The sequence below is a fragment of the Colius striatus genome, chromosome 7 (genome assembly GCF_028858725.1).
Source record: "Colius striatus isolate bColStr4 chromosome 7, bColStr4.1.hap1, whole genome shotgun sequence".
Taxonomy (NCBI): Eukaryota; Metazoa; Chordata; class Aves; order Coliiformes; family Coliidae; genus Colius; species Colius striatus.
The window spans coordinates 15,940,956-15,964,814 of NC_084765.1; the positions used below are offsets into that span (position 1 = coordinate 15,940,956).

The 23,859-nt window shown below is 39.8% G+C and overlaps 2 protein-coding genes across 2 annotated transcripts in view; one reads left to right on the forward strand and one right to left on the reverse strand.

Annotated features, from left to right (window-relative positions):
* The window catches only part of KCNQ1 (potassium voltage-gated channel subfamily Q member 1), a 361,282-nt gene extending 351,764 nt beyond the window's left edge, over positions 1–9,518 (reverse strand). Inside the window, exon 1 of the mRNA XM_061999062.1 lies at positions 9,127–9,518. Within this exon, the coding sequence (XP_061855046.1) occupies positions 9,127–9,518 (392 nt within the window). The remainder of the gene's footprint in view (positions 1–9,126) is intronic.
* Positions 9,519–22,730: 13,212 nt separating this feature from the next.
* The window catches only part of TRPM5 (transient receptor potential cation channel subfamily M member 5), a 53,222-nt gene continuing 52,093 nt past the window's right edge, over positions 22,731–23,859 (forward strand). The window contains exon 1 of the mRNA XM_061999069.1: positions 22,731–22,800. Coding sequence (XP_061855053.1) covers positions 22,744–22,800 — 57 coding nt within the window. The 5' untranslated portion in view covers positions 22,731–22,743. The remainder of the gene's footprint in view (positions 22,801–23,859) is intronic.

Sequence of the window (23,859 nt, forward strand, 5' to 3'; positions counted from 1 at the left end):
TTTGAAGATAATGCCTTACTTTGCAGAAGGAACATACTTTCACTACAAAGACTGTAGCCTTTGTAGTACTAGGGATAAGCAAGGGTTCTGTAATTTTTGCCACCAGTACCATGCCACTGCTATTAAACCATCTTCAGAGAGATTCCAGGGAAGCAATCTTACAAATTATTCACACTCCATTCTCAAACTACAACAGAATTTTCTTCCCTAGCCAATCCATAGACAATTAAGTAATAACAACACTGCAATGAAAAAAATGCTAAAAAGACCTATCCTAGGCACAATGCCAGGAATATCCAAAGGCCACCTAACAATCTGCAGTATAATTTTCTAATTTTAGTAGTTTATAGCTGTCAAAAGGAAAAGATACGAAGACTGGAGTTTTAGTCCTTGCACAAAGTCCCACACATGGACACATTCCTTTCTTAAAAAAAGATTCAGACAGTTATGATAAAATGTATGTTCATTAACTCACATCACTAGCAGTTCTGATGCTAAAGTAGTTCAGAGTAAAAACTTGCTTTTGTCATAAGTGTCCTAAGCTTTAAGAGATCACCAGCTTTCCCTTTGCTTGCCTAGTTTTTATTGTAATTTTTCCAGGTTCTTAGTTTTCTGCTGTGGAGTGTGAGTGTTAAGGCAGGAGACTGGCATGTAAGAAATGTGGGCCAGTAATTCCAGTGGCTTTGGGTTTTGGGTTGGTTTGGTGGGTTTTTTTTTTTTTTTGGGGGGGGGGGGGTGGTGGGTGGTATGATTTTTTAAAGTAATTGCACTATACTTACATATTTACTCAAGCCACTCTATACAATTTCCTACAGTGCCCTGAACACAGAAAACAACTGTTACTTTATTCTTCTGCTCCATGAACTGGGAAAGAGGCACATGAAAATCCCTGTGTCCTCAAAAATCAGTCATACCAGTCAAAGGAAAAGTTCACATCAAGCACCTCTCTAGTCCTCCGTCTGTGCACAAGCTGGTGGCCAAAGAAAATTACTTAATCTAGAGCAGCTTTAAAAATTCCTATTAAAACAAATAAACAAAAAAACCCAACCAAAACTGTCTAAAAACATACAGCAAAATGATTGAACGTGACTACTGAAGCACTGAACACTTCCTTTCTTATTAAAATATATGTACACACATACAGACCTTTCTGGTAGGAGGTAAAAATACCATAGCAGAAGCTTGCAAATATATGTGCTTTCCCATTATCATTACTGGTATTGTAATGGTTCCCACAGGCCATTATACCAGATGAAGCATGACTGTATGAGGAGAGGTAGTAGCTTACCTAAAAACTCACTAACCTACACATTCTCCCACCGTAACTCAGTCTACCCATCAGCCTTATTTGCAACTGGCAACTTTCCAACACATTTGAAACTTTTGTTGGACCTTTCAGTGGCAAGAAGAAAACACCTTGCCCCCAACAAGACACTATTTTCCATCTGGAACTGAATAAGCAAATGTTTACAGCTTTTTTGTTCAGCTACTAATGCAGATTAAACAATCTACTAATACACAAAACTAATGAGGTACAGCCAAGTTTAAAGTCAGCAAAGCACTGTGTGTGTGCATAGTTCCCTCCAACATATGTTGGCACTGTTGTTTGTAATAGATCCTAGTGCTTAGACATTTGGACTTCAGCCTAATTAGTTCATTGCAATTGAATCTCAACTCTAGCCTTGATTTTCAGCTGCAATGGAAGTTTTGAAAGACGCCTATCTACATAGCCTTGCACCTTTTTTCCCTGGCACTTGAAGAGCCAGGGCAAGGAATTATGCCAGAATTGCCCAACCAACCATTTAACAGATATACAGAAACATGACTTAAGATTGGATTTCTTAAGATCATTCATGTGCAACTTTTAAAGGTAGAATAATTATTTTCCTGGAGGAAAGCAAACACCAAGGAACAACTTGAAACATTACACTGGAAGGATGATAGAAAAGAGAGAAGGATACCCCCAGGAAAGCCTGTCCAAATTTAACGCATCTATAACTTCTATGTGTGCATTGCATGGAGTTCTTCCTCCACTGCACACAACCTATTTCCACTGAGCATTAGTGTTCAGAAGTTTACAGCCTTTTGCTTCCATCAGTTATTTGAAAACCTGAACATCATTACAATCACAAAGACTTTTCCCATCCCCATACCTCTCTACTCTCATGCAGCTTTTATGTCTGCCTGTGGACCACAAGCCAAGATGACATTGAAGTTTTTTTTCAAGTAGTTGACTATATCATGCCATGCATTTCAGAACAGAAATTCAATTTTTGAAATTTTTGATAGGGATACTGTGTGCCTTCAAAAGGTACCTTAATTAGAAAATACATAGCTTTTCACCTTCCTTCCCCTTCAATAATCAAAATATATTTCCACCATGATTTTCATGCAGCAAAAATTTAACATGACAAATGATGCAAAGATAGTGGTTTAGTCAAAGTGACTTTCAGGTACTAACTACTGGTGGTTGACATTGAGAAGATCTGGTTTGTGATACTGCTTTTCTTTCTGATGACAGTTAATTACTATGCAAATTTGGATTTTTTTCCTGTCAATTTTATTAAATTATACAATTATTACTGTCTGTGTTTCTTATCCTGAGAGCTTCTCCTGTTCCACTGAGAGAGACAAATAGTGATCCTCTTGTCCTGTAATTCCTGAGGTCTTCTCGGCACAGCCGTGTATTGATTTCAGCTACAAGACAGCCTTCCACAAAAATTATACTTTTGTAATGTTACAGATTAGAAAACATGGCATAAGGCAAGAGGGGAAAAGCTGTGTGCTGGCCAAACCAAACATTATCTCAATCACACAAGTCACTTCATGCAATATCGTAACTAAGGGGTTTCACTGTTGCATGCAACAGGAAAGGAGGGAACAGGAAAACCTTTACATCATGTCTCCATCTCACCTATACCCAAAATCTGCCAAGACTCAAAATTTCAGTATCTGTCTGATCAGCTGAAGTGACCCTGCAACAACAATGCCTAAACATTAACATACTGTCTTACATGTACAACCAGATATGTTAATGGGAGAGAGAAACTGCTATCCCTCCACTCTGGGCATACATAAAGATGACTTTCCAAACCCTTTTCGTCTCAGATAAAGTTGATATCAAGTCTACTAATAGATACACAGTGCTAAATTGCAAAAATGTGCATAGAATCATAGAATCATTGCATTTGGAAAAGACCTTTAAGAGCATCGAGTCCAACCACTAACCCCACACTGAGGGGGAGAAAGGGGAGAAAGGGGAGAAAGGGGAGAAAGGGGAGAAAGGGGAGAAAGGGGAGAAAGGGGAGAAAGGGGAGAAAGGGGAGAAAGGGGAGAAAGGGGAGAAAGGGGAGAAAGGGGAGAAAGGGGAGAAAGGGGAGAAAGGGGAGAAAGGGGAGAAAGGGGAGAAAGGGGAGAAAGGGGAGAAAGGGGAGAAAGGGGAGAAAGGGGAGAAAGGGGAGAAAGGGGAGAAAGGGGAGAAAGGGGAGAAAGGGGAGAAAGGGGAGAAAGGGGAGAAAGGGGAGAAAGGGGAGAAAGGGGAGAAAGGGGAGAAAGGGGAGAAAGGGGAGAGCATTAAGGGATAGAAGTATTGGGCTCCAGCAATACAAATACTAAACACTGGTTGCAAGAAACCTGAGCTCATAGACAAGCCATATAGAGTTTTAAAACCCCACATTTGTTCTCATTAGTCTCTCTGACAAGATGAGCAATCACTCAAACATGCCAAAACAAGGAGGCCAATTTGACCTCAACTAAACTACCTCAGTCTCAACAAGACAAAAAAAGCTAATCCTGGGTCTTCCTGTAATTGACTGAAGCAGAAACAATATGGCTGATCAACTTATTTTTATTTCCTCTTATTTAGAATAAAAAGCATGTTTATTGTGCAAGATACAAATCTCCTTTTTAAAACAGAAGTAATAATCCAAAGGTCTGACTTCAAGTCACAAAAATCTCTAAACAACTCCATGTTCATGTCCAAAAGATAGTAGTTTGCACATTTTGCCCCTTTTTTCACTCAGTTAACTCAGTCTGAAAGAAAACTTGGTCTTGTGTGAGCATGTGCACACACTATTTTACAAATCTTTTTCTCTCCTCAACAGTTTACACATTATGAACCAACAGGTTCCACAGTATGTTCATGGCACCTTTGGAAACATGACAAAAATGAGATTTAAAGTTGGCTACTCTTCTTCTTCACAGTACTGTATGCAAACAGCACTACATAAATACTACACTGTCTTCAAGAATTGATTATTGTTAAGTCCTGATACACACTCAACTGGAATATTCTGCCTACCCTTGCTTCTTATCTTGCATGTGTACACAAGCAGGCACACTTCTGAGAGTTTGCCTGTTCCTAGGGACCAGTCTCCCAAATCTGAGTGACCAGCCAGTGCAAGCTTATGTAAACATCTTGGGATTCGAACAAACTCAATGACAATCATTGCTGATTAAACAAAAAGTATACAAAGGCAAAGTAAATTGAACCAGGTACACACATGCAAAGATAAGATAGAAGCTGATTACCTTGCATGGTAACAAAGGAGAGCTGCCATACAGACCTATGGTCCATCGAGTTGTGAATTGTTCCCTCTGGTAATGGCCAACACTTCAAAGAACATGAGGAGTCCACATGAAGTGTAAGTTGCCAGAAGTCATTGTTTGCCATATTGACAAGAGAAATCACCAGAAAGCTCATAATCTAAGTTCCTTCAGGCATATTCTAAATGCATTCTTTTAAACTACATAAAGAGGATGAGAAGTAGTAATTCTCTCATGCACTTAAGTCTAAAATAACTTTTTTAAAATACCTGAAAACTTCACTTATTCTTTACAGTCATTTCCAACATGACAATAGAGTCTCAGGGTTTCAGCAGGCTACCATGAGGACAGAATTTAACCTTCTTTTGTCCTTCTACTTCTTTTTACATGGCCCAAAAACTTGATTCATTAAGGCTACAGAACATTTCACCTCTTGAAGCCACTATGCCAAGGTGCACTATTTTGATAAGTGTGATAAGATGCCCTAGCTCTGAAGGTCATTGAGAACAGTGGCACTCTCACTTCCCCACCTCTGACAGCCCAGGGCGACTGGTGGCTCCAACAGGACATTACCATACATGCAGCCATACCACAGAGCAAGCTCTTGCTTGCAAAAAACAAGTATCTAAGCAACCGGCAGTTGTGTTTGCAAAAACCACACACGTAAATCCTCATCTATCAAGCAAAATTACCTGGTAGAATGAGTGCATATATACCATAAACTTCATTTAAACATATGAAGTACAACACAACATCAAACAAGTCATGTAGCTAACGTAAGTTTCTATCATCTCCACTAGGATTTTTAGGCAGTTTTTTGAGTGGTAATTGATTTCCCATTCCTTCTCCCAATAGAGACTATTTCCACAGCCTATGAAAAGCTAGCATAAATGAGGTAAAATAATTAATTTTGTATTCTGATCACTTGAGATGTTTCTGCTCTTTGGTCTGAGGTAAGAAGATAAGTCTCAGAAGAGACCTATGTTGAGTTCAGTTGATTTAATCAGCAACTGTGGTACCCAATTGCCTTGGAAGATTAAAAATATCAATGAGAAAGAGTGCACATTTTGCACCTTGGAAAACATGTATTGCAGACACCTTTTGAAAGAAATAGCAATTCAGAAGTAAATAGGTAATTGGCTTGATCTAGTACAGTAACCCTCTATGCTGTACAAGATAACCAGATTCCATCCTTTAGATTGAGGAGCACAGAAGGGTCTTTGCTGTATAACAGAACACACAGCAATCTAAACAATATGAAATTAACATAGCAACATAGAATCTCTGGATTAAAGCTTGTTGTTCAGCTTCCCTTTTCTTAACACTATAACATAGACCTCAGGAAAATCAGTTCTGAATATAATTTCTTAGGTATCAGTACTCTAGATACCACTAAGACTCCTGAGCAGGTAAAGGATGTGACAAGCAATCAGTAGATGGTAGGTCTTATCACTTGATCAACAGCCAACCAGAGATAAAGGTCCAGTACAAGTTACATTGACTATTCTAGTAGCTGTTTCTAAATTTACTCATTTCAGCATATAATTAAGAACATGGCCACACACTCCACAGAGCCTAGACAGTCCAACAGAAAGAAAATGAAGAATCTCACAGGGATTGTTGCTTCCATCTTGAGGCTAGATCTTGGCCAGGACACCCTACTCAGCTTTGGTCTTTATGCCATGACTCAACACTGCTTCTGTTCCCTTTCCTTCCCCTCTGAATCTTTAAGATAGCCACAGGGACCTCCCAGGCAACTGAAAACCCCCCGAATAAAGCAGAAGGTAGCCAGGAGAAGGAGTTACAAAGAGGCAACAGGCAAATTAGATCAGTCTCTTAAGCTCACGTTGGCAAGAGAGACAATCATCAGGTTCTTTGCACATCACAAGGTAAAACCCACCTTAGCTCTCAATAAATTCCTGTATGTGGACAACAAAATAATCAGGTTATTTCCTCCAGTGGGAAAGACATGCACACACGACAGGCAGGGCGTCTTATAACTCTGTGTCCTTTTCAGCTCTGCACCTCACCACTTGTAACCAAATTACAATAAACCACCAAGCCACATGCAAAAATGAGGTCCTATGCCTCCTCCAGAGTAGAGGCTGAGATACAACAGCTTTTCGTGGTCAGACAAACTGCCTCGTCAGTCGATTTTAGTAACAACTTCTGCTTTGTAGCAATTTTTAATCTACCAATACTCAGCGCCTGTCTGGCAGGGGCTGTGCTCAAAGAGAGCATTCCGTGGTGTAGCAGAAAGGAAGTGTGCCAGGAGGTTGCTCTGAGAGCTCAGAAAGCAAGAGAGATGGAGAAGTATGGACCACAGATCAGTATCTTAAAACATTATTTCATGAACACAAGAAGTGCAGGCTTTTCTGCTATAGAAATAAGGAGAATGCGAAATGGCTGAGAACAGTACAGACTCAATTCCCTCTGCTGGCAGAAACTGGAGGGAGGCTGCCTAAAAACACTGTCACAGTACTTGCATATTGTCTTGTAAGAAACATATGAGGGTGTTGGTACCCTCTTGTCTCTTTAGAGTCCTAAAAGAATGAATTTGCACAATGCCTAGTGAGAGGCTTGAGCATATTTACTGCCACTGTCTTTCACCACTGCATCAGAAGACCTCTTCTGGAAAGAGGGGAAATGCTTGCAACCATGGATAAGTGTTTACTGCAGGGAGACAGGCCATGACTTCCTGTACATATTACAATCGCTTTCCTGAAATATAATTATAAAATCTTAACTCTTGCACAGATAGGATTGATGCACAGTAGTAATACTGGGGGGAACTGGGGCGGGGGGGGGGGGGGGGGTGGAGTTTAAATTCAGACTTCAATCTTAGGTAAAGGAATTTAAGAGGCTTCCTTTGGGATTTTCCTACGCCCACTGTTAAGGTTTAGAGATGATTAGTAAGATACCTAGCACAAATGACTAACCCTTCTATACCTAATTCGAGACATCTGAAAGAGGTCACAAATGATAAAAGATGGCATCCTAAAACCCCTTTTTAGAGGAAAAAAAGAAAAAAAAAAAAGGAGCTCCCATTCCTGAAAGTGTTTTATGTTGTTCAACCACTACTATTAGACATTTCGTAACTATGGCCATTAGCTGTTCTGTCATCCAATGGCATTATAATGCTAAAGAGAATGGAGCCCACAATTATCTCAGCAGCTGCACAGTCATCTCCCAATTAAACACATTTAGATGACAGCTGTTTTGGTACCACTTCCCTGACTACCTAAAGACTCTAGAATCCTCAAATATGGAATATAATCACACAATCCTGAACTGACTCAAATTTAAATCTGAAACTGACTCAAAACCGAACTGACAATTTAGAATTAGATCATAAGAACTGAATGTTTATCAAAGCTTTTTGTCTTAGGATTTTGACCATAAAACATCTTCACTTCTAACTATCCTAATAAGCATATATATATATATAGTGTATGTGTTTATATATTTATGTATACACACATATATATGTTTGTGCATGCATACAATAAACAGACACCACACTTCTGCTTGACTTTGTTACCTACATTTAACCTATGCAAATTTTTCAGGAATCGTACAAGCCTTCTCCAACAACTTCATTAAAAAGCCTCAGTTCCTCATTGAGCCACTGGTCAAGACCCTTGTGCGTGAAAGCCTACTACATCCTTGCTCAGGGTTGATGCTGCACTCTATGGTGAATATTTTACCTAAAGCAGTTTTCAATTTGCCTACAGCTAAGCAGTTTAACATCCTCCAAACTTTGTTAGACTTCCTCTTGACTGAAAATAACAGTGATGGCACTGGATGTGACATGGAGTTAGAGCAAGTAGCAATAAAAGAAGGAAGCAAATGGAGTACCATCTGTCTCTCAGCCTCCTCCATGATCCCTCCATGAGGGCTGCAATACTAATAACACACCTATTCAGTGAGAAACAGATGCTGTGCAGCAAGCTGGAAGATCAGGAGTCACTGTGTTTAAAATTACTAAAGAATGAATGGTACTGTTACCTACTTCACTTCCGCACTCAGAATGAACAATTGATTTCAACTCCTGGAGTAACTTTCAGGTAAATTACCTGAAGCCAGCTCCTGCTCCATCTAGATAGACATGAGCTCCTGAACTGTAACACAGCATTTCTGTTTAAAACAAGAGAAACTTTCCCCTAGACTGTGACTTTGTTTTGCTTCACATCTGTGGAAAGAAAGAAAAGAAAGAAAGAAAAAAAAAGCACCAGCTCAGAAGGCTGCATCTGAAAGATGTTCAAGCCTTGAGCACCTGACTGGCCTGGAAAGCTCCACAACTGAGGAGAGCGCCGGGGCTGCCGCTCTCCTGCCTCCGCAGCGAGGACGAGCCTCAGGAGGGGAGGAGGCAGGGGACAACGCGAGAGCAGTCACCTAACGCCTCAAGAGGAGTGAGAGGCCGCCTTGAGAGCTCCTCGCAGGGATGGCCAGTCCGGGAGACGGTTTCCCCGCTCCGGGCGGCCGCGGCTCGGCGCGGCCAGCGGGACAAGCCGCCGCAACGGGAGCTCGGCGCGGCGCAGGTGGACGCGGTGGGCGACGGGGAGCGAGGCCAGTACTCACACGGTGAAGTGATACACGAAGCACTTCCAGCCCGTGGGCCTCTCCAAGAAGTTATAGACCCTGCCCTGGACGCTGCTGCGGCTCAGCAGCGGCTTGCGGAGGCTGTAGATTGAGACGCGGGGGTCGAGGCTGACGGGAGGTCGCGGACAGTCAGCATTCATCACCACCACCTCGCTCCTCAGGCGCAGCGGCCGCTCGGGCTCCGAGCTGCTGCCCGCCCGCGGCTGCCCGCCCTGGGCGGCGGAGAGTGGGGCATAGTGAGCGTTGGGGGTGCTCTCGGCCAGCTCCAGCGCCGAGGGCTTCTTGCTGAGCGTCAAGCTGCCTTTCCTGGGCAGCGACAGCCGGCCCAGGCTCCGGCTTTTCTGCTCGCCCGGGGGCGAGCTCGAGGACATGGCTCGGAGAGGCACGGCGGTGTGGGGTTTGAGCCGCTCAGAGCCGCGGGCCGCCGCCGGGCGCCCTCTCCCGCCGCCGCTGGCCCGGCCCTCCCGAGGGCGGCTCCCGGCCGGGAAAGGTGAGAGGAAGCGGCGGCGGGGGCGGACCCGTCCCGCGCTGCCGGTGCCGCCCGCCGAGAGGCGCTGCGCGCGGGTACTGCGCTGTCCGGAGTCCGCTCGGCCGATGCGCCTGCCGCAGCGCCCCGCCCGGCAGCCCCGGGGGACCCGGGATAGGCGACGAACCCTGGCTGGAGGCTCGTGACTCCTAGCTCCGTATCAGGCTGCTCTCCCCATCGCTGGTGCTGACCTCGACCCGTTCCACCTGACCCCAGTCACCGCCGTGGCTACGTGGAGGTGGTCCTGTCATGGTGCAGGAGGTGACAGGGCAGGGACCAGGAAGGAGGTTGCCAGCTCCTCACAAGACCATCAGGCTTTCCAGCCTTTTTCTGCTCCTGACAAGTGTTTTCCTAGCTTGTGGCCTGGCAGCAGCTTTAGTTCCTGGGCTACAGCCCTTTACTTCAGACAGTACCCTTCTGGACCTGCTGCTTCCTCCCTTTCTGCAGAATTTCAGCATCAGGGAGCAGCAGAGAGCACTACTGGACTTAGAATTCTCCAAGAGGCTCTTTAATAAAAGTAAGAAAAATGAGGACCTGGCTAATGGGCCCTAGTGTTACTGTAATGGAAGGGACAAAATAGCTGAGTATTGGGCAAATCTTAGAACACAATCAACACAGTTTTGCAGACCTGCATCCTCTACAAGCTGGGTCTCCCACCAACACCAAAAACATTTTGTCTTTGTGGAATTGTGCATGTGTTTGGCCGTTAATAACAGTACGTTTTGAGAGCTTGGATAACTTTCCTGTGTAGTGGTGTAAGTTATAACTGACTTAACTGTGGTGTGAACAGATTTGTCGTGGTAATAAGAGCCTTTTTGGCACCAATTAGTTAACAATTTACATTCCCAGAGCAAAAGAGGAGAGTGCTCTTTGATCTGGAGTGCTGAAGTTTTTTTCCTTCTAGTTTAAAATAGAACAGAACTAGTAAGAGGTATGTTGAGTTCATGGTTGATACTGGTACTGGGACAAGAATGTTGCAGGAAGATAAGGTGCTAAATAAAGTTAAACAAAAACAACCCTGCTAATTGCAGTTCCATTCAAATGTCAGGCTGTACATATACTAGGGGAACTGGGCAAGATCCTTCGCTAGATTAAACAAGCAAAACTGTAGACTCTTGTAAAAGACTAATTTATAGCTGCAAAGGAGTTGTCTCCTTCTTAGGAACACGAAACCAGAAGTGTTAAAAAGAGAATTTGTGAACTTGTTTCTAGACCAAAAACATGCTAACCAAAAACGTGCTAACCAGGCTTTCCTCCCTCCACCACAGCAAGAGCAACAAGCTAGCTCAATAAAAACAGCCTTTCAAAGAAAAATTTTCCTGCATCTGGTCAAATAGAGCCAGGTTTTTCTATTTTGAGAAGTTGTTCTTTCTTGCAATAGCCCGCAAGAAAAATGACTAACGGAAGAAAGAATGTCATTTCTACCCTTGAAGGTGCACTGTTTGAGAACTAGCCTGATAAAGTCTAGATATTAAAGTTGACAAATGTGTTTCTTTATGTAAGTGTTCCACTTTGTTTTAAAGACTAACATATTTTCTGGGTTATACTAGACCTTATCCTGGAGCCAGCCGCACAACATAATTTACAGAATTCAGTAAAACAGGAAGTTCATGATCATATGTACATTACTCATATGTATGTTCATGTGTACACCCTTCAACAACTGTTTTCCAAACCTTTTAAAATTATTGTGGCCTTACGTTCTTATTTACTTGTAGATTAACAAAGCAGAGAATAGAAATCCCAATGTGTCTGAACCTAAGAAAATAGTTATTCTGTATTATTTTAAGACATTTAAAATTAGTCAATACATAAATATATTTTTCCTGGAGTCAAGGAATTAATCAAAATCCACTTTTTTAATGGATACTTATTTTATATAGTAAAAATAATTTTATTAGATGACTCTCAGCTAGTTTGTGTTACTGAATGCTAAAACATCTGTCTGGCATAGTGAAAGCAAAAGCATACTTAAATGAAAGGGTCAAATAGATGAGCACTTAGTGATGAGAAACCAGGGGATCACTACTTTCAATATATATTAAGTTACCAAAACAGTATTATAAATTTGTAACATCTTCAGGATGGATGCTTTAACATGGTAGTGGCAGTTCCTGGTTTACTCTTTCATAAGTAGCGGTATATTGGTAGTGATCATATCCATTTTACACAGCAATAGAATTCTTTAAGGAGACAAAGAGAAAAAGCTCCCTAGAGTAGAGAAGAGCTAAAAATAGGAGAAGGCAGATGAGTGTTCAAATATGTTTATGGAGCCACATAGCCAGGCTTTCATAGTCAAGAGAGTAGGAAATATGTTGGATAAAGAGGATAAAGGCTGTGCTGCCACTCAGCGGGATCTCGACTGGCTTGAGAATTGGGTAGAGAGGAACCTCATGAGGTTCAACAAGGACAAGTGCAGAGTCCTGCATGTACCAGTACAGGCTGGGGGTTGAACTGCTGAAAAGCAGCTCTGCAGAGAGAGACCTGGGAGTCCTGATTGATAATAAGCTAAATATGAGCCAGCAATGTGCCCTCATGGCCAGGAGGGCCAATGGCATCCTGGGATACATCAAGAAGAGTGTGGCCAGCACATCAAGGGAAGTTCTTCTCCCCCTCTACTCTGCCCTGGTGAGGCCTCATCTGGAATCCTGTGTCTAGTTCTGGGCTCCTCAGCTCGAGAGGGACAGGGAAGTGCTGGAGAGAGTCCAGCACAGGTCCACCAAGATGATTAGGGGTATGTAACATCTTTCATATGAGGAAAGGCTGTGGGAAATGGGGCTGTTGAGTCTGGAGAAGAGGAGACTGAGGGGAGATCTTATTAACATTTATAAATATCTAAAGGGTGGGTGTCAGAAGGTTGGGACATCCCTTTTTTTCTGTAGTAGCTAGCAACAGGACAAGGGGTAATGGGATGAAGCTGGAACACAAAAAGTTCCACTTAAAGATAAGAAAAAACTATTTCACTGTTCAGGTGAGGGAGCCCTGGCACAGGCTGCCCAGAGGGGTTGTGGAGTCTCCTTCCTTGGAGGTCCTCAAGACCCACCTGGACATGTTCCTATGTGACCTGATCTAGGTGAACCTGCTTCTGCAGGGGGGTTGGACTAGATGATCTCTAAAGGTCCCTTCCAACCCCTACCATTCTGTGATTCCGTGAAAGAGGACATAAAGTTTTTAAATATTGAGGTGGAGTTACTACACTGAATTGTTTCTTAAAACAATAATAATTTACTCTGAGTATTTACAAAACTGTAGAAAAATGAATAATAGCCATAATATTTGTTATTTTACAGTTCACAATTTTGGTTTAAAATTTTATGTCTTTACAAGGATTTTTATTCTAGAAATGAGATGTCGTAAGTCTTTAAAATATGATGATAATAAACCAATGAAGCTGATGGTAAAGCTCCATATTCTGATATTCTATTCTGAGCAGGAATCTCATCATTGGGCTATAGTAAATCAGAAATATTTGCACCAGCTTGGAGCTTTGTTTCTGTTATCCTGTACCAACTGATGACTGATATCACACATACATTGTCAAATCTGCTCATTATGCACTGTATTTTCACTTTGTGCCTGCCATAGTATCATGTAAGATCCTGCTGCTGAATCACTGCTGAACATTTACAAGCTGAAATTGCTGCAGCCAGTTATGAAGAGACACCTTGATCTTTTATACAATTCCTTCTCTGTGGAAGCTAAGATTCAAACAAAAGGTAAGTGTCTGAGTGTTCTCTGTCTTCTGAAAGCCTTTAACACTTACTTATGTTGCAATTACAGGTTGCAACAGCTCTCCACGGATCTGGAAATCATCTTGTTTGCTGTTAGATTACTTTGGGGGATGGTTTTTGTTTGGTTTATTTTTTAAATGACATTTTCCATTTCTGACCAGCTATAGTAAGGGGCACATTGAAGAACTTTTTCAAGGAGAGGAAAAAGAGAGTTGTTTTGTTTTATGTGGTGGGTTATTTATCTTGAAATGGAGCAAACATTCTGTTGCATACCATTTCTTGGAGAATCTACAGTTTGATCAAGTCAGTAGATCACTTTAAAAACTGAGCCAGTGATGAAGGTAAATGTGACTCGGTACTGAACTGAGAATAAAGTCCTAGATTGTTTGGATACTTTCATAAATAACTGTATGAGAATAACTTTTCAAATATTTTATGTAATTTTAAGAAATCTATTCACAGAAGCATGCCAGTAACTTAAAAATATTCCTATTAAAAACAGCAAAACAACTAAGCACCTAGACTTCAGACACAAAGGAAAGCCTGAAAACACAACATGTCAAACAAATAAACCTCAGCCTTATGATTCAAAGCAGAGGCAAGGTAAGTGGAAAGTGATAAAAGAGTTTGCTTCACTTAAGTACTGAGAAGATTATGGCTCAGTCATTTTAATATGGAGAAGGGAAGATATATATAAATTTTCATTAATTCATCAAGTTGCAATTAAGAACAGCTTTGTGAGCACCTGTACACATTTTTCATTGGATAACTTGGTAATCTCTACTTACCATTCTTTGTAATTCATCACTATCTATTAACGTACAACTGGTATGCTTTTATGCCACCTTAACTTTGGGGTTTAAATTTAAGTAAAATCTTTGTTACAGACTTGTGAATGCATTCTTACTTCCTATGTATAAATCCAACAGGATTTTCCTTGGTGATTTGCATTGTTATTCAAATAACCTATGGAGCACACCCACAGAAACTCCAGATATGGAGAGTGTAAATCATTTGAAACTGCAGTGTGCCCCAAAAGCCTGACCATTAAGATAAAATTCTTATAATGTGCAGTAATAATGTTGTCCTTCTCCACTAGTGCCTCGTAGCCACGTAGCTGGGCAGCTAGGCAAAATCCTCAAGTTAGTTCAGCACACTTTTTCATGCAAGTGAATTTCTTCCAGCTTCCATTCATTCCAACTTCCTTTATCAGGAGATCCACAGTTAGCATGTCATTGCTCTACCTGCAATTTAGGCATCTATTAACCACTACTGTTTACGCTTTCTCTGAGTCAACAAATGCAGTAGTACTATCAAGAAGTACTGGGGCAAGAATGCCTAGGGAAGGTGACACCTTTGCTATTAATTCGAAAAGCACCACAGTACGGTGCTGGTAGAAAGAGACCGGAGTTATTCTTCATTATGAATTACAGAGTTTACAGCAGCCTAGTTGACAGACAAAAGTGTGTCCTGGACCATACACTCAATAAATTGCTTCCTAAAACTGGACGATCTAGCTTTCTCTACTCTAAAATGCTACCTTCAGTGGCAAATTTGCTATCTACAGACAGATAGGACTTGGAAAAACAAAAAGAAACCCAGGTTCCTCCTCTTGAAAGGAAAGAACACAGCAGGAGCAACCTAACAAGTTAGCACTTGATCAGTTGTAAATCAATACAAATGGGGCAGATAGATAACAGCAGATAACTTGCTGTTCAGAAAGCTTGAACTTGAAAGGGAGACTTTCAAGTCTCCCTTTTTGTTGTTGTTTTTTTTTTTTAACTGTGAATGTAGTAAGTTTAGGAATCCAGTCAATAGAGGGAAGTTGCAAAAGATAGTACCATGCACCAGAATTTAGAGGTTGGAGACTATCCAATCCAGCAGCTGACAAGCCTGATGATAGTTATTTGTTTGAATGCTATTTTACTTCATGGTTATGTCTATACTTATAATATCTTTTAACATTTTTTTCACGTTTTTTTAAGCATATTAGTGCTGTTCTGGGGAAGAATGTTATTGTCTACCATTGCTCAGGTTTTAAGTCCTAAAGTAAGTTTTCAAGAAAGGTTGTGAGCTTTCATTCATTCATTTCATTCATATATTCAGACTTACAGCACACAAATAATTTGTTTCATTTTCATGTGTTCAAAGTTATGCATAAGTTTAAATGCTTAACTGTTCTACAACATAAATTTGGACCTTGAAAGTTAAAATATATGTGTATCTTTGCTGTTTGTCCATAGGATTAGTCCTGCTACTTACAACAACATTTCTATTATTTGTCTTAAAAAAAAAAAAGAGTGTATAAAAAAATGAAAGTCAAAATCCTTCAAAGTAAGACTGAGCAAATGTATGTCTGCAACAATACAGGTAAACTCCTATTTTTCCTTGTTAATGGACATTTATTTATATGAAAAGCCAGTACAAGCCAACAGGAATTTTGGTTTATGTTAATAAAGATCTAAATTTTTTCTACATGTTAGCCTGCTGTTTTGGCTATTATTGCTGGTTGACTAAAGCTTCCAGGTGTAAGTGACTCTGAAGAATTGAGGTTCTAAATGTTTACATGTTTAGGAGCAGGACTCTAGGGCAGGACCATTGAAGTGCTCACTGGCAGAAAAAAAGTGAATTTAGAAATGCTTTGATGCATTACAATTTGTACCATCCCACTCAACACTTTTTTCCTGCTTCCAACCTACTTGCAAGTCTTCAATGAAGTGTCAGGAGGAAAATAAAAATCTAAAACTTGTGAAAGCCTGATAAAAGTGAGAGAGGATACCTTTAGGAGGTCTTGGTCATGATTTCTGATAGCCAGCCACCCTTTTGCACACATGCTTATGTGTTCTCTTCAGATTGTTTTAGCAGTTGCTCATGGTCTCATCCTCACCAGTTCTTTGGTGTGATTAATTGTTCAGTAATTTGCGTGATTGAAAAAGTATCCGAGTTTTGTCTAAAAGACAAAACTAAAGAGGCTAATGAAATGCTGCAGCATTCGTTTTCGTCCTTAAGGCAGATGTGGTATATTTTAATCTTAGAAACACGTGAGGCTCAACAGGCATTTGATTGCTCCCATCATGCCATACAGGATACAGTATGCACGTTCTCAACACAGCAAAGCTATCTGAGGGCAGAGTGACTAACAGCATTCTTCAAATTAAGAGATCATCATCTTGCATCAGAAGAAATTATCCTCCTTGCATTAGTCACAAACCCTCTCTTTGTTAGACTAAAATCAATACCAAGTAACACTACTAAAAAACTTCTAATAAATTAACAAAACTTTTGAAATCCTCTCCAAATCTTTGCTGTATAGTTAGTTATTTGCTTAATAAAAGGATGTTACAGTATTTCAGGAAAGATTTCACTCTTAGCAGCTGAGAAAGAAATCACTATTTATCACTAAATCTCTTCCTGGTCAAGGAACACTTCCTGCCTGTGACCGTGTTAATCTGTAACATATAATATCCTACTTCACACGGATGGAATAACATGGGAGAGATAATTTTTCTTCTTCAGCAGGGTGGACCTGGCAACCCACTTCTGATGTCAGGAGTCATTGTCTGGCAGTTAAGCACAGCTGGTTGAATGTGTCTTTTAATTGTAGATAGTTCACTAGAAAATTTCAGTGGGAGGTTATATACCTGCAATTCAAGAAATATAATGCTAACTCTGTGACAGAATTAAAGATTTTTCAAACAGTAATTCATCAAAATCTTTTTAATGCTTCAAACAAAAAAAAATCCCAAACCAACAATAATAGACAAGGTATTAGCAATGTCTCCTCCCCTGTCACTATACATTTTCTCAGTAAGTAAACCTTCAATGCAAATGAAATAGAAACTGTAAAACTCAGTGGACAGACCACAGGAGAACTGTGCAACAATCAGCTCTGCCAAACTGGAATTTCAGGTTGCTTTCATCTAGTAAGAGTTTTCATTTCGCTAGTACCATTCTCAGAGGTAAAGCTAAGCAATGCAACATATTTAAGGTCTTGCAAAAATTCTTTTGAATTGTTTCACAACTGTGATTTAAGACAAAATTCTAGTCCCATCTCTGACCTTTGCAAATTTGGTTAATTGCAATTCTTCTTCTTGTGTCCTCATCTTCAGTGTCTCAGAAGCCCAGTTGCTTATATTATTAGCAGAATGTCATGTTTTACAGTAGCTGTTCTAAAGCTGTTCTACTTGCTTGAAGAAGCCAAAACTTGCTGAATTTGTGCTCTGCAAAGCCCCAAGACTTTGTGATAAGTGCACACAACTCCTTCTATAACATTGCAGAGGTATACAAGAGAACATCAGAGCACCCCTGTCATCTTCATGATAGATTATTAATTATAAATCCACAAGTGGTAGCATAACTGCTTTTTAGAAAGCACTTTCATAAGTGACAAAGCAGTAACATTTGTTAATTGGGCTACTGAGCTGCTGCTAGAATTTGAAATAAATTGAGGGCTCTGCTAAATTACCATTCACTGAGAAACTAAGCTTATTGATTTGTAGATAGTAACAGGACAAGGGGTAATGGGATGAAGCTGGAACACAAAAAGTTCCACTTAAACATAAGAAAAAACTATTTCACTGTTCAGGTGAGGGAGCCCTGGCACAGGCTGCCCAGAGGGGTTGTGGAGTCTCCTTCCTTGGAGGTCCTCAAGACCTGCCTGGACATGTTCCTATGTGACCTGATCTAGGTGAACCTGCTTCTGCAGGGGGGTTGGACTAGATGATCTCTAAAGGTCCCTTCCAACCCCTACCATTCTATGATTCTGTGATTTCTGAGTGCCTGCAGCACACCCAAATCCTATTCTTCTCAGAAACAAGAATAACTGTATTTGCTTTGTGTTCTTCTAAAGAGTCATATGTAACTTTACTGGTAAATTACAAGTCTCTTGAAAGCGGATGTGCTAACCTCACTAATTCAGTGAAGAGGAAACAACTCTCCAAACTCATATCCTACCAGGAGAAAAGAAGTTTCTTCTTGAAAAAAATCTCTGAGATAGTTTATTCAGATTTGCTATTATTTCAGAGCTCATTATAAACGAACGACAATATGTTTGACCAACAAAACTTTTTTGTATTTCTTGAAAGACACCCAATATTTCAGAAGAGCTTTGCGAGGCTTTTTGTATGTTCTATTCTTGGAGGTCCCTCTAGTGGCTAAAGTATCAGGTTTATCTGGTCTGGCTTAATAGGCTACAGGTGCTTTGTCTTTTTTTTTTGGGTAGATATTTCTCATAATAAATATAAATACGTTCTTAGCATTGATAATTATTCATTCTAAATAAACTGAAAGTTAAATAGAAAGATTTATCACTTTAAGAAACAGGAAAAATAACTAGCACTTTAAGAATAAGGAAAGTTTTTTATAGTCATAAAGTTATTTGTTATTGCTTACAAGCTTGCTCAACTTTTCCATTCAACCACAGTCACGGTTTGGTTTTTTGGTTTTTTTCTTTTACAGGTCTATTTTAAGACAAGGAGAGGTAACACCTTATTAGCAGAACATCTTCTGACACAGTCTTTTGCTGGAGAAATCAGTCTTGTTCAGGTAAGACAATTGAAAAACCTAATGTGAAAACCTGTTGTCAAGGTACACATCTTTTTAAAGAGAAATTGAGATACTCTCTGAGGAGTAACTGTTCACTTAAAATTTGGAGTATTTTAGAACCTGGCAGCTGTGGTCTAAATTACAGGTTAAGGAAAGACAAAGTTTGTAGTAGACAGTCACTTGTTGCTGCTTCTTAAAACAAGAGATGCCTATGTGATGAAGAGGCAAATCTCCAGGTGAACTCTAGGCTAGAATTTTTCTTGAAAGTTAAAGTTCTTGATAAGTGACTGAAAGTGTAGGCATATTAAAGATACACATATATAGAAATTACATCTTAAGGAACACTGCTTCTCACTACTCCCTCAATTCCTCTGACTGCTGTACTAAGTCAGGGCTGTTTATCTCAAAATCCTAGAAGCATCCACAATGACTGAAAACTTAGTGTCATCTCCTTGCTGGTTTTATCTCCCCATACCTAGTACAGGAACAATATCCCTGAAGGGTACTTCCCCAGACCTCCTCTTCACTGCTCAGAGAAGCTTCAAGCTCCTTTTTCTTATTTCCTTTCACTTGAGGATCTCTGCTTACTGTCTCCACTTTCAGCTGTACCTCTTTAGTATTAATTTGCCACAGCCATGCATATCTGTTTCTAGTGCAGAGATAGCATGTCCCAGCCTGAGTTCTAGTGCAGAGCTAGTGTATCACAGCCTAACAGGTCCTCAGTGAGACAAACTGCCTTACTACAATCACATTAATGGCAGTAATGGAATTGTTCATGGAGGTTTTACATTTTAAGCTAGGGAAGAAACAGGACAAAGTGGTTTATAGGAGTCATCTTATTTTTTTAATACAGGAGACCTGATACTCTAAAGAGAGGTTATTCAGTGACTTCTTCTCATGCAACAAAACCCAAAATATGTTTCACTAACTTATCTGCTGCAAACTGAGCCATAAAACGTTAATTTGATTCAACTAGGCATCTGACCCTAGCATCTTTTCAGTACTGACGTGGGTTCATGGTCTTTTCAATATAGAGGATCCTCCTGTCCAGTTTTTACGTAGTGTTGTAGAATACATTTAACAGCAGATCGTTGTACTGCTTGTAAAACAAGTAGTTTAGGACTTCCAAAATGCTGGTGACAGGATATGAATTATTTTCTAAGGTTGATTGCTTAGTCCATGGTTCCCATTGAAAACATGTCTGTGATTTGACTTCTGTTAAAAATCTGGGGAAATACTTGAAAGAGAGTAACATAGTAGTTTACATTTACTATTACAAACCATGATAGATGAACTATCTAACTAAGAAACTTAGTGTTTTGGTGGGTAGCAGTGTAAAAGGACAAAAGAAAACAGAAAAATAAAATGGGCTTTAACTTGATACATTACCCAGGTTTGCATAATAAATAATAAGAAAAGAAAGCACCAAATTTCTGTGATTATATTGAAGTATTTTCAGTCCTCTGTCAGAGATGAAAGTTCCAGTCTCTGACCTCGGACTTGAGTGACCAGAGTTTAGCTCCCAGTTCTCCCACGGACTATTTGTGTGACCTCTGCTGTGTCATTGTTCTTATTTGTGCCTCAGGTTCTTAATTTGTAACATAATAGCACTGTCCTCCTTTGTAGCTGTGATGATAAATGCAGTTGCATATACAGCACCTGGAGTTGCCGGGGGGGGGGGGGGGGGGGGGGGGGGGGGGGAAGAGGAGACGAGATTAGTCAGTATAAAGGTAGGGATGCTTCAAAACACTATACAAAGCTCTGATGTATGAACAGAACTAATAACTTCAAGATTTTAAATCAAGCTGTGTTTTGAATGGAAACACAAACTTGAATGAATGTTTTAACTGCTACTGATACAGAGTTTTTTCCTCTTCCTTTAATTTGCTGTTGCTGTGAAACTCCACCTTGTGAACAAACACGGAAGTGTACATAACCTGGCTTATCAGCCACACAGTAATAGACTTAGTTGTCACTGATAACACTGATTTTTTAAGTTATAGGCCAACCGTTATACAAAGAAAAAATAAACACAGCCCATCACCACATCAATGATTGGGGTTAATCAAAGGGAGAGAGATGGGAATCAGGTGCGGATGCAGCAACTCAAATGTTAGAAAACACAGTTCAACTCAATGAACTTTAAAATGAAGGTTTCACCTTATAAGACAGAGGAATGTAAGTAGTAAGTCACGCACATACACTGGCAGCATGAGCAAGACAGTGGGAAGAGCTGAATAAACAGTGTCATGAATTGGCAATACAGCAGGTTCATTCAACATCTTAAAAAACTTTTCATCTCAAGCATCTGTAAGATGGTAATCAATTATGATTCTTCATGCTCAAGCATTATTTCTCTCTTAGCAGACTGACACAAAAGACTGGAAAGCTAACAGGAAGGGACATATGTATGAGAGTGATAACTGCTTAGAGTGGCCAGCAAGCCTCATTAAACTTTCAAGAGAATATAATAAAACCCAGTATTACTTCTTAATTGTAGAGTAAGCTATGCAAACAACTCAGTTCTATATTAAAGAACTTCTGATTGGGCTATGACTTTTACAGTCTTGGCACCTAGTGCTTTCTGACAAAACTGTTAGCCAAAGGACTTTTTATGACTGTGATATAAGGGAGTTTAACACAATTATATTCATAGAAATAGAAGCATTAACAGAAATATGGATTATTAAAGAATAGTGGCATATGGACATATAAAAGAAATTTTAAAGCAATTCAGTATAATCACACAGGTCATTATGAGAGAAACAAAATCTCCTGTTCTCTTGACCGGGTAGAATTTGGACATCTGACTGGTTTATGTTATTTTGTATTCTAGTCAAAGGGATGTTTCAGAGATACATTTTCTAAAGATACTTTTTATTTATTTTTTTTTTTACCAAAAATAAAAAGCACAAAGGAATCCAGACTTACAGAAGAAAGGTGAATTTAAAAATAGCAAAATATGTATTGAGGACACTAATTATTTATGGCATACACCAACTTATGTCAACCCAAAGCCTCAATGCAAACATATAGGAATCATGTTACTTATTTTGATAGTGAAAAACAAAAATAATTAAAGAAACACATTACTATGATCATGGAAAAGTTGAAAAGCTTGAGCATACCTTTGGTTTCTTTAAAATAGCTTTGATTCACAGCAGTCAACTGAGCTGCAATAGTTCACACCAAAGTGTGATCAGTTACATATCAAGAAAGCACCACAGGCAAGTTCCTCAAGGAAGCATGGTGATGTAGCATTTGTAATCTAGATACAGAATAAATCTCTTAAATGAGTTAACCAAGATTTGAAGTTATCAGTAAAGTGGACAGTATTTGTCTGGAAACTTCGTTATTAAGAGAGAATTTAGCCTGCACACGTACACTCCAGGAAATTTCTTAAAGATTTGTGTAGCTGGGAAAAATGACCAACTTTTCTTAAAAGGAATGCAGGATTAGTTACTGATGTAGTTATCCAGCATCCAAGTTATTGCAATAATTTGAAAAGTTAATTTAGAAACAATATTCACAGCTCAAGCCCATTCCTGCCGGTTGTCTGTTTCTGATAACCATGATCTACTATTGCTGCAGAGAAATGCTTATTATTTGCATCTCCATCTGTTTCACAGAGCTTATTTTCATCCCAGAGAAGAGCTATTGGTATCATTATACACTAGCAATGTTTACTTTTATTTTCATAGGGATTGGTATGCCAAGCAATCTGGCAACATCTTCCTCTTCCCAAACAGGAAAAGAAAGCAGCAGCAAATTGTACTGCTAACAATAGGCACCCCAATGCAACTTCAGCCCTGCAGACAGACGGTCATGCCTATTTCAAAGGACAGCCAGCAGGTAGGACCACTAACTCTACTACCTAGGTTAAGAGATTCTTGTCATTCAACCAAGAAGTGATTATTACTTATTCCACTTTTTTCCCTTTCATCATCTATGAGTAATCAACAGCCATATGGAACAGTCATTGCTACTCTTTCTTTGTTTTGAACAATGAAGTATATGTAAAACTTCCAGATTTTCCAGATCAGGAATTTCACAAGTTATTTTTCCTGTCCTTTGCCTATGTTCTAGATCATGTTCTGCAGTGGTTTTTTTTTTTTCTTTTCAGTGCTTTGTTTTTTTCTTACATAAATAGTAGGTAACTTGCTGTATTTTAATTGGTCTGAAATTAGACATCAGCAACATTTGATTATTGCACTCTCCACTGTTTATACAACCTTTTAATTTGCACTAGGAACTGCCCTTGGTATCTTCCAGAGTCTCTTTCATCTAGCTGATCCTTGGTTACCATTTTGACCTAACATTAGCATTCTACAGAACAGTAGTCTACTTACAGTCAGGCAGTTGTCTACAATATAGCTGTTTCTGAGACATGCAGCGTACAGAGGTGGATCCATGACTTCTGTCTTTCTGCACTGTAGGTTTCTACTCTATGGGATTCTTCAACCAGCCCCACGAGTTTAGGACATAACATTCACTAACATAACTATAAACTGTGCTACTCTGTTTTCCTCTCTTCTCACCTCAGCCCTCAAAGACAGCTCCCAACAGTATCTTGAGGCACAGATAATGTCTTCAGCTCTCTGTTTATTTTAATATTTGCTTTTATAAACATTTCATGTAATTTTTATTTTGCAAGATTGAGTTCAGAACAGCAGATTGTCTAAATGCTAGGTGATGGAGTTAAGGTAGAAAAAGCCTCCTTTATTTGAAGGTTTCTGACAAAAAGTAGTCAATTGCCTGTAAAAGCTCTACATTCAGAGAGGATCACAGGGAACACAACCAGAAATACTGACAAGCCAGAGTTTGGCTAATTTTATTCTTCATTAACTTTTCATATGGGAAAGCATCTTTCTCCTAATGAGTGAAAAAAAGAATTAATAATAATTGTGAAAG